Here is an 11,070-nt window from a genome sequence, read left to right on the forward strand (position 1 = left end):
CCATAGGTTAGTTTTCTCCCCAGGTGCCTTCAGCAACAGCCCTTTAGCATCACAACAAACCTTTCCTGCTCCTGAGAAGGTGGGATCAGTCTTTCCAGGGAATACGTGAAGAGGAAGGAGTCTATGACTTAAGTGAAGAGGAAAGAACGCAAGACTTACCTCACTGCCCACAAATAACCACATGCAAGTAGTTTTCCATCCTGCCCAAGGCATCGCAACCTCAGGTAAGGTTAATGTTCAGCGGGTAATTACAGCTTGCAAACTACTCATTAGGAGGGTGAAGTTTATACTGTCCTGTTAGGAAACAGAGTCAGGAAGCAGAATGGGCTTTGTTCAGGCATGAAAGTACAAGATCTTACTTCTGCACCAGGTCAGTGATGTGTGGAGCAGTTGTGTCTCAGCTAAACTAAAGGAGAATCCAGACCTGACTGCCCTGGAGGGAGCTCACCCCACAAGTGCTTTAATAAACTGCTTCTGGGAGAAATGGAAGACTTAGGAATAATCCTAGGACACAAGTTAGGGTTTTTTTGCCTTCCCACACTTTATTTAGAGTCAGCCTGCATCATTCACTAAGTGCTTGCAACACTTTACAAGAGCCCAGGTAGCCTCCTGTGTGCCCAGGGAACACACCAACAGCCTCATCTTGTTCTTTGGTTAGAAAAAAGCCTTTAAAAAGTCACCATCCAAATAGCAAAACCAAAATCCAGCTTAGCTGCACACTAATAACATGTTACAACAGATCCACCAGTGCCCAGAGCCCTGCACAAGCTGAGAACAGAGATATGGCTTTCCATTTTGTCTTCTTCAAGTAACTTCCCCTACAGAAGAGCTTAATTCACACTAAACATCCAGCATTGAGAAGACTTCAGCATGAGTCAACCACCAGCTGACTGAGCATTTTGTGAGGACAGGACCACAAAGCTGTTGCTTTTGCACTGTGGAGCAGTGCTCTATATCCCATGGGATTGCTAACGCCACGCTGAGCTCCCAGGATCCTGATCCCAGCCCTGCAAGAGCAGGACCAGCTCCTAGAAGAGCTCACTTAAGTGCAAAGCAGCTTTGCTAGCACGAGTAGGCCAGGAGTGTAGATATTCACACCTTCATACGACTAACACGCATGTGCTTCAGCTTCCAATAAACATCTATGACCCCAGAATAGGAAATTCCACTTCCAATACAATAAATATATTGCATTTTCTCTCGGCCTGCTTGGGAGTCAGTTTGGAATGTCACGCTCAGGGCTAAGGAGAGCCCCCTGTTATACCATTAAGGCTTCCAGTTCTTTGGGTTTCAACAGCTTCTTGGCAGCGATGATGGTGTTCTTCATCAGCATGGCAACAGTCATGGGCCCAACTCCCCCTGGGACTGGGGTGATGTAGCTGGCTTTCTTCTTCACCCCTGCAGGAAGGGAAGACACAGGAGTCAGGAGCAGCAATGCTTCCCAAGCTGGCTGGCCAGCATCAAGCTATGACCAGTCTAACTTTGGCAGAGGGCTTAGAATTTGATGATCTTAAGGTCCTTTCCAACCCAAACCAGTCTGTGATTCTATGACCAGATAAGGAACAGGAGTTTCTCAAGGTGGACTTTCACCCACACCAAACTGTCCATTCCTGCTACTGGCCAAGCTTAATTGCAGAGCCCAAGCTGGGGGAAAAGCAAAAAGCAAGGTCTAACAGCTGGATTTCTAGCACAGAAATGTCAAATCCAAGACTAGATGTGGGCTTCATACGTGTCCTTGGGAGCAGCCACAGTAAAGTACTAACAAAATCTCAACATTTTCTCTATCTTGTTCTTCCAGGAGGAGGTTCCTGGTGTCTCACCAGGCAGCTGGAGGCACAGGGCTCGTCACAACTGCACATTGGGCACTGCAGGGGTAAGCAAGGCCCACAAACAGCAGCCAGAGGGTAAGTAAGCTCTGCAACCTCTCCAGAAAAGAGGTTATAGTGAGGTGGGGTCAGTCTCTTCTCCCAGTGAAGAAGTGACAAGACAAGAGGAAACGGCCTCAAGCTGCACCAGGGGAGGTTTAGATGGAGAGATTAGGAACAATTCCTTCCCCAGAGGGTGCTCAGGCATTGGAACAGGCTGCCCAGGGCAGGGCTGGAGTCACCGTCCCTGCAAGTGTTCACACCCCGTGTAGCCGAGGCCTCAGTGCCATGGGGCAGTGGTGGCCTTGGCAGTGCTCCGGAACGGTTGGACTTGATGATCTTGAGGCTCTTTTCCAAACTAGTTTATTTTATGGCACAATAGTGGATGCAGCAAGCAAGGCAACGCAAGTATCTGACTGCACCTGCTCAGTCACATGAATCAGGACCTTCTCCTTCCCTCCTTACCACCATAGATGTTCAATGCTCAAGAAACCCAGCCACAGCCTTTCCATACCTTCAAAATCCACATCCCCAACCAGCCTGGATTTGGCCGTGATGGGATCTTGCACTCTTGTTATTCCCACATCAATAACTGCAGCTCCTTCTTTGATCATATCAGCCGTGATCAGGTTGGGAATGCCTGCAAGGGATGACAGAACCACAAACTCATGGTGGAGCTCAACATGCTCCTCTCACCCCATGTTCACCTTTGCTTTGACCCACCTGGGCCTTCCTGCCTCACAAAGCAGTTGGACTCAATCTTAAGGGATTTTTCCAACCTAAATGATCCCACAAGATGCTAATCTACCCCCAGCTGCACAACCCAGTGCTAGTGATGTTTGGCTCCATCCGGAGTGTGAGTGGTTTACTGATAACCTAAGACGTGGAATCTGCTCCGAGGAAGAGTTCTGGCAAAGCAGCTGGGACCAAAGTATCCTCTCCAAGCTGAAACCCTAAACTTGCATTTGCAATCTGCGGCTGTGTTTGCTCATGCAGCTCCAGCAATGTTTTTGCCCCTGCACTAAGTCAGCAAGTTGAAGCAGTGTCCAAGGCCACCACTGGCTTCTCCCTGGGGCTGTAAAACCCTCAACCTGACAGGGAGATAGGGGTGGGAGCAGCAGCTTGCAGCTAAGCCACGCTTTCAGGGTAACAGTGTGTTTATCTGGTCCTGCCAGACGCTGCTGCCTCAAGGACTGAGTCAGGAGCTCATTCCACCCTTGCTTGGTTAACTCTTTCACACAAGCCTTCCTCTGCTCTGCCAGCCTTTGGTTATGAACGTGTCGTACCTGCCAGCAGCACTTCTGCCATCAGGACACACACTGACACCTCCAACACCACTCCTTATCCTTCCAGCACCTTGTCTCCATACCCAATTTCCAACCCATGTTTTCTCTCCTCCCTTCCTGTAGGCTCCTATCCAGCTTCTGCTGCCACACAGACATCCCAAACCAGCTCAACTGCCCTGCTGAAGAGCTGCCTCCATGCTGAGGGAAGAGCCTGGAGAGAAGCACACCTCTGAGGATTCCTTGTGCTCTGAAGATGGCACAGCATCTGTCCCTCAGCATTTGACTGTCTCTAGGTGAGCAGATCCTATCTTGGTATTTTTCCCCCTCCTCCCACAGAAATACAGAGCTGTCCACATGTAGAACAGCCTGTCCATAGCTGTTCTCTAGATCTGATCAGGTGTTGGCACACCAAAGCCCTCCTGCCAGATGTTATTTTGCATTTCAAAGGCTCCAAGCAGCTCTGCTTCTAAGAACAAGTGTGTGAATCCTGTGGTGAAGCCCTGGAGCAACTGCCTGGCTCAGACAGCCCCTCAATCGCTGTCCTCACCCTCAGCAGATGCAGACAGCCATGAGAGCACCAGACTCTCCTATGCTGCCAGGGTAGCTTCAGATAGGGAGTCCCCAGGACACTGAATACCAAGGGAATTGTCTCCTGCATGCAAAGATTCCCATTGGAAACAATGGAAACAGCCAAGCTGCAGTGCACGTTGTCTGTGCTGTTAGAGTCAGGTCTTACCTGCTGCTGCTACCACAATATCAGCACGGATTGTGTGTTGCTTCAGCTGCTCCTTGGGAGTGTAGCGGTGGGATATTGTGACTGTGGCATCACCTGCAAAAGAGTGGATACAGGGAGCTTTAATTCACATATAACACCCACACCCAGCCACATCTCTAAATCTTCCCCTTCGAGACACACGTGTGCTTATCAGGAACATCAGAGCCTGATGGAACGGGCTGTTCCCCAGGGAACAGCCTCCAAAGTCAGAGGGAGGGATGTGGCATGGAAGAGGACAAGGGCTCACTGAGGAAGGCTCTGAAACATTATAAGACTTACAGGCTGAGAGAGCTGGGCTGGGTCAGCCTGGAGAAGAGAAGGCTCCTGAAGGGGAGACCTTAGAGCAGCTCCAGTGCCTAAAGGGGCTCCAGGAAACCTGGAGAGGGGCTTTGGGCAAGGGCCTGTAGGGACAGGCCAAGGGGAATGGCTTTAACCTGCCAGAGGGGAGATTGAGATGAGCTCTGAGGCAGAAGCTCTTCCCTGTGAGGGTGCTGAGGCGCTGGCACAGGGTGCCCAGAGAAGCTGTGGCTGCCCCATCCCTGGCAGTGTTCAAGGCCAGGTTGGACACAGGGGCTTGGAGCAACCTGCTCTAGTGGAAGGTGTCCCTGCCCATGGCAGGGGTTGAAGCTGGAGGAGCTCTAAGGTCCCTTCCAACTCAAACTATTCTAGGATTCTATGACTATGCACAGAGTGAACTCCTCAGCCTTGACCACAGCCCATGGATGGGCCAGAGTCCCTAAAGTGTTCCTGGGACCACTTTCAGAGCCTCAAGAGGACAAGTGTGACAGGCAGAAGGTTTCCCTCTGCAGCTGCCTGGCACATGGGCTCCAAGGCCACCACACTTCTACCTCCTGGGCGCTCGTGTCTGCCATCTGTATGCAGCAACATGGCAATGGGCATGCCCACGTTCTTCGACCTGCCAGCCACCACTACATTCTTCCCCAGTGTTGGGATGCCTGCAAAGGAGAAAGTGGAGTCTTAAAGACAAGCTGGAGATATGCCAGACAGCAGCTAAATACTGCAGCAGTAGCAACTTACCAGTTCTCTTAATGATCTCCCACACCCCCCAGGGGGTAGCTGGCAGCATGGAGTACTGGTCAAGGCACATGCGCCCCACGTTTATCACGTGGAAGCCATCAACATCTTTGTCTGGACTCACAGCGTTGCAAATCCTGCGTTCATCAATATGTTCTGGAAGAAAACAAGAAGCTTAAACCCTAGGGATCAGCCAAAAAGCTGTTTTGTGCAGTCAGCCAGTGCCCTGACCTGCTGCACCAGCCCCTTGATTTTGGAGCCTTGAAGCTGCTCCAGACTTCCAGCAAACACAAGGCTACAGCTCCCAGCAGAAGGCGACTGGAACCACTTTGAGATCCCAGCATTGCTAATGCTGAGAGGGTATTTTCAGGCAGCCTCAAGCTTCTGACTCTGGAAGTCGATACTTCCTACACAAGAATAGATGTCTGTGACCCTCAGCAGCTTAACTCATGTGAGGGAGTAGCTGCATCAACTTCTTTAAGCTACACCATGGCAGGATGCCACCCCTCATGGCACAGGATAGCCCCTGTGCTGCTACTCCTGGCACATAGAAACTCTTAAAAGCTTTCTGTAGAAAGGGAATGGGTGGAAGTGTAGCTACTCACCAGGTAAAGGAAGCTGCACTAACAGACCATCCACATTGGCATCGTTATTGAGTTTGCTGATCAAATCCAGGAGCTCCTCTTCAGTAATGGAAGCTGGCCTGAGGATGGTTTCACTGCTGATACCTGTGCAACCAGAAGCACCATGTTAGGGAATCACTTGTGCACAAGTGGGAGAGAAACTTCCTTAATCCATGTGGTTTAAGCTGCCCAGTTTCCCTGCTCTACACACCAAGGACTGTATGCTTTGGGTAACAACAAGCACCTTCCAGGCTGGAGACCTTGACAATTCTTGTGAATTATGGGTAAGGACAATTAGTGTCGGTCTAATGACCTGGGAAGGACTATTTGAGAGCAGAGACCCTCGGAGTGCAGGCAGGACTTCAACCTAAGCAAAGGTTGCTATGATGAAGGTGCGGCCACACATCCTGTGGTCCCTCTGGACACAGCAGGAGGGGGATGTTTGCCTCAAAAACCTCAGCTCCATAAGGCTTCAGCAGCACAGAACCAAGGGAAAAATAAACCATTTCTTGCCCCAGCCCCTTTCAGCACATTTTCTCCACAAGCACACTTGGCTCAACACCAAGCAGGACCTCAGCTTGCAAGACTGGAAGGAGTCAGAGGGTGTCAAGGCTGCTGAATAACAACTGCATCTCAGGCAGCTGAGAAAAGAAGGCAAATCTGAGCCTTGTCTGTGTTTTATATGGCCATAGGACAACTGCAAATCCAAACTACAGAGCTTAGTGTTGCCCCAGAGGGCCCAAATGCCACAACGTACGTGTGAACCATGTTTACTAACTCCATCCCAGTACAAAGAAGGCAGCCAGAAGAGTCAAAGCAAATGCTGGGTCAGACAGACTGCCACAGAGCTGAGGCGGAAAGCTGGCAGATGGAGACATCCCAAAAAGCTTCTCCCAGCACCCAGCTCCCAACTAAAGTGAGATACAACAGTGAGTAGCTCCACTTTTGCAGAGCAGAGCACAGACATACCAACGTCAGCAGCTGCTTTAGTTTTGTTCAGCACGTAGGAGTGACTTGCTGGATTCTCACCCACGAGGACAACGCTGAGGTGAGGTCTCTTGTTTCCGGCTGCTACCCACTGCTCGACCTCGTGACGGGCTTCCTGCCGGATCTGCCGGGCCAGCTTCCTGCCCGAGATCACAACTGCATCATTCCTGCAACAGATAAGGTGTTACCAAAGCAATAAGCACCGCTCAGACCATCAAACCCAAGCTCTGGGCAACACAGACCAGGAAAACAAGATGCAAACAGCAAGCCAGGGCAGAAAAGGCTCTTTTCATAGAATCCCAGACTGGTTTGGGCTGGAAGGCAGCTTAAAGCTCCTCCAGTTCCAACTCTCTGCCACGGGCAGGGACACCTTCCACTAGAGCAGGTTGCTCCAAGCCCCTGTGTCCAACCTGGCCTTGAACACTGCCAGGGATGGGGCAGCCACAGCTTCTCTGGGCACCCTGTGCCAGCGCCTCAGCACCCTCACAGGGAACAGCTTCTGCCTTAGAGCTCATCTCAATCTCCCCTCTGGCAGGTTCAAGCCCTTCCCCTTGTCCTGTCCCTACAGGCCCTTGTCCAAAGCCCCTCTCCAGGTTTCCTGGAGCCCCTTTAGGCACTGGAGCTGCTCTAAGGTCTCCCCTTCAGGAGCCTTCTCTTCTCCAGGCTGCCCCAGCCCAGCTCTCTCAGCCTGGCTCCAGAGCAGAGCTGCTCCAGCCCTCGCAGCAGCTCTGAGGCCTCCTCTGGACTTGCTCCAACAGCTCCACGTCCCTCTTGTGCTGCTGCCCCAGAGCTGGACACAGGGTGGGGAGTTTCCTTAAGCTCTGTGCAAGCCCTTTGCACCTTTTTGCCAAATAATGTCAAGCAGCATATTTCAGCCTTAGTTTAAAGCTGCCCAAAGCTGGGCTCAGCAACAAGACTGCCAGAGGAATCGGCTTATTTGTACAGCCTGAGAGAGCACACACGCTCTTCTCTGCTAGAGTCTGTGCGTATCATTTTCCTGGCACATGTCTCAAGCTAAAACACTCATAGCTCCCATTTTTAGAAAGCCAGTCGCCCATTCCTTGTGAAGGCATGAGAGCTTCACTACAAAGAACTCACACAAAGCAGAACTCACTCCAGTGGAGCTTCAGTCTATTACTTCCATAGACTGAAGAAGTCTGTGGAGTAATTCTGGCATTGGCACAGCATGCCGCACTTCCATATGGAGTGCTGTTCCCAGAGATCCTTGTCCCACACCGATTCCTTGGCAAGTCCAATCATCCCATCCAGCACAGCACACACTTTGCACAGCCAACCTCACACCCTCCCCTCTCAAGCTGTGTATTCGGGTTGTATCTTCAGGCTGTGAAAGCGGAGTCGGGGTACATGGTTTCACCCCCTCCAACAGACACCAGTGTCTGTCTGGAGTAGAAGGGACATTTGCCCATCTGAACCACATCAGAACAGTTCCTCACAAACATTTCTATATTAGTAACAGGAATATCCAGTCACTGCCAAATATATTCCAGGCAACTGGACACCCTGCAGGATATAGAAAGCCTTGATCTATAGCTGGCTGGGAGGCCATTGCCACCAGTCCCTGTCACAACAGGCTGCTCTCACTGCTCATGCATGGCTCTTTTTCTTCAGGTTATCACTGTGACTCTTATTTGAGCATTCAGTAATCCCTTTGTGAGAGGATTTGCCTTCACAAGCTTCACTTCTAGGCCTCATATTTATGTCTTGCCTTGCTGCAAGTTCTCATGACAAGCACCTTACTCACTTGCGCAATTCTTCTTACCTCTGAGCTGGAGCAAAGATGCTCACGGAAGCTTTACTGTCTTTCATGGTACCTTCCCAAATCACAAGAAATCACTTCTGAGGCAATCTCCAAGCGAGATGCATCAGCTCTACAACCTATTCAGCTTGCCACAGGAATCCAGGAGACAATTGACTCATGGGAGGAAAGCCCAACCACACCAGTTGTGGTTCCAACCCTCCCCGCAACACAACATCCAACAGGAGCAAGTAAATTGCTGCAGTTTCTCCTTAAAAATCCATCACCTGCCTCATGTACAGACCTTCTCCTCCCAGGATCCCATGTTAAGTCCAATGCTGCTGTCTTCTGAGCTTCTCTAGGTATAATGCTGATCCTGGAGCTCTACAGACAGCTGCCACCAGGGAGAACCACTGCAACAACTGCTCCAGGACAGCCACATCAGAAGTAGGAAAGTGTTTTGCTGAAATACTTAGAGATGCAGAGGGCTGGCGCAGCTCTGCTCTGGAGCCAGGCTGAGAAAGCTGGGCTGGGGCAGCCTGGAGAAGAGAAGGCTCCTTAAGGGGAGACCTTAGAGCAGCTCCAGTGCCTAAAGGGGCTACAAGAAACCTGGAGAGGGGCTTTGGACAAGGGCCTGTAGGGACAGGACAAGGGGAATGGCTTTAACCTGCCAGAGGGGAGATTGAGATGAGCTCTTAGGCAGAAGCTCTTCCCTGTGAGGGTGCTGAGGCGCTGGCACAGGGTGCCCAGAGGAGCTGTGGCTGCCCCATCCCTGGCAGTGTTCAAGGCCAGGTTGGACACAGGGGCTTGGAGCAACCTGCTCTAGTGGAAGGTGTCCCTGCCCGTGGCAGGGATTGGAACTGGATGAGCTTTAAGGTTCCTTCCAACCCAAACCAGTCTGAGATTCTGTGATCCTTTGTAATTTCTTAATCCCTGCCCTATGCAATTATATAGTTTTCCCCATTTACAGGGAATTAAATATTACTTCATCCCGAACAGCAATCATCCACTCAAACCTATCTAACAGCAACCAGTAAAAACCCATCCCACACCAGGACAGCCCACTGGCTCTCTAATTCTTATGCATGTCTACTCTCATCTAAAAGGAATTATTATGAGTGTCTGGCAAGCACAAGGAGAAATCATTTTATCAGAGACACCTCATGCCAAGAGCCTACCTGGATTTTCCTATAAGCCTGCGACTGGGCTGCCCAGAGGACAGGGAGAAGCATCAACCCCTCATAAGCTCCAGGGAAGCCAAAAGTCGGAGCCGGGTTTAAAGCAGGGAACAGCTCCCTCCAGAGCTGCTTCGCTGCATTAGAGCAAACCCCACGGAGAGGAAGACAGGGCACGGGCGGGATGCTCGGAGGGACTCTGGTCCCTCTCACCCCGCGTACACCCGGGGTGCGCCTGGTCCCGAGAGGCCCCGTTAGGTTGCGGGGGGGCCGGGCAGAGCCGGTGCCGCCATGCCCGGTGGATGGATGCCTGGCGCACCCCATGCAAGGCGGGAGCGGGATTTCATCAGCCTGCACCGCCCGGCGCGGCCGCTGGGGGGCGGCCTCATTCATCCCCAGCGCCGGCAGCAGCGAGACGGGGCCTTACCCTCACCCGGTGGGCAATGTGGGACCGGGGTGGGCAACCGGGTCCCCCCTCCCTTACCCCGCCGCACCCCGGGACTGGGTGGAAGACGCGGGCGGGCCTCAGTTCCCCCCCACATCAGCCCCGGGCCGGGCCGTACCTGGGCGCGCTGAGGTGGATGCGGCGGCCGCGGGGCCGGAGCGCGGCGCTGGCCAGACAGCGGAGCGGACACAGCGCGGTTGCCATGGCAGCGGCGGGCGGTGAGGGACCAGGAACGGCAGTGGCAGAGTCTGTGCGACCCGCCGGTTTATATAGCGCGACCGGCGGGAGCCAATCAGAGCGGCGAGCGGCGCGGAGAAGAGAGTTGAGTGGCGGAGGAGAGGGAAGGGGGCGGGTGGAGCGGGCGCTCCCGGCTGCGATTGGGGGAGAGGGAGAGAGGAGCTCTGCAAAGGGTGGGAGGAGCGAAAGGAGAAGGAGGAGTGTGATTGGTGGAGTGGGCGGGGCTTCTCCACTCTAATAGGGCACGGCGGCGCTCATTGGCTGGGAGCAAGGGAGGCCGAGGGTTGCACAAGGCGAGGGGCTGGGTCTGGAGTGCTCTGGGTCCAGGATCGGGATTGAGACTGGAATTGGGATCGGGATCAGAACTGGGGTTGGGGCCACGGAAGGGGAGCTGGACAGGCTGGAGGGATGGTAACGTGTGTCTGGGGGCAACAGCACAAGAGGGATGTGGAGCTGATGGAGCGAGTCCAGAGGAGGCCACGAAGCTGCTGCGAGGGCTGGAGCAGCTCTGCTCTGGAGCCAGGCTGAGAGAGCTGGGCTGGGTCAGCCTGGAGAAGAGAAGGCTCCTTAAGGGGAGACCTTAGAGCAGCTCCAGTGCCTAAAGGGGCTACAGGAAACCTGGAGAGAACTCTGTGGGACCCTCAGCCCCTGGAAGGGTGTCCATGCTAATAGTGGGGTCCCCAGGCCCATGGGGAGGTGTCCAGGCCCAGGAGAAGGGGGCTCTGGGCATCCCCAGGCCCATGGGGTGGCTCCCCAGATCCATGCGGAGGGGGCTTTTGGGGTCCCATTCTGATGGGAATGTCCCCAGACCTATATAAGGGATTTCTGAGACCCATGAGAAGGGAGCTCTGGGGGGTGCCAGGTCCATAGCTGAGGCCCGAAGCCT

General features: G+C 53.0%; 1 protein-coding gene across 1 annotated transcript; it reads right to left on the bottom strand.

Annotated features, from left to right (window-relative positions):
* Positions 1-520: 520 nt before the first annotated feature.
* Positions 521-10,218, bottom strand: MTHFD2 (methylenetetrahydrofolate dehydrogenase (NADP+ dependent) 2, methenyltetrahydrofolate cyclohydrolase). The gene is made up of 8 exons (XM_030510173.1): positions 10,066-10,218; positions 6,554-6,738; positions 5,567-5,689; positions 4,965-5,117; positions 4,775-4,882; positions 3,888-3,980; positions 2,380-2,505; positions 521-1,398 (listed from the first exon to the last, which is right to left on the bottom strand). Exons 1-8 carry the CDS (start codon positions 10,149-10,151, stop codon positions 1,259-1,261), a joined length of 1,014 nt encoding a protein of 337 aa, XP_030366033.1. The 5' UTR covers positions 10,152-10,218; the 3' UTR covers positions 521-1,258.
* Between the last annotated feature and the right edge of the window lie 852 nt (positions 10,219-11,070).

This window comes from Strigops habroptila, chromosome 21 (genome assembly GCF_004027225.2).
Source record: "Strigops habroptila isolate Jane chromosome 21, bStrHab1.2.pri, whole genome shotgun sequence".
Classification (NCBI taxonomy): domain Eukaryota; kingdom Metazoa; phylum Chordata; class Aves; order Psittaciformes; family Psittacidae; genus Strigops; species Strigops habroptila.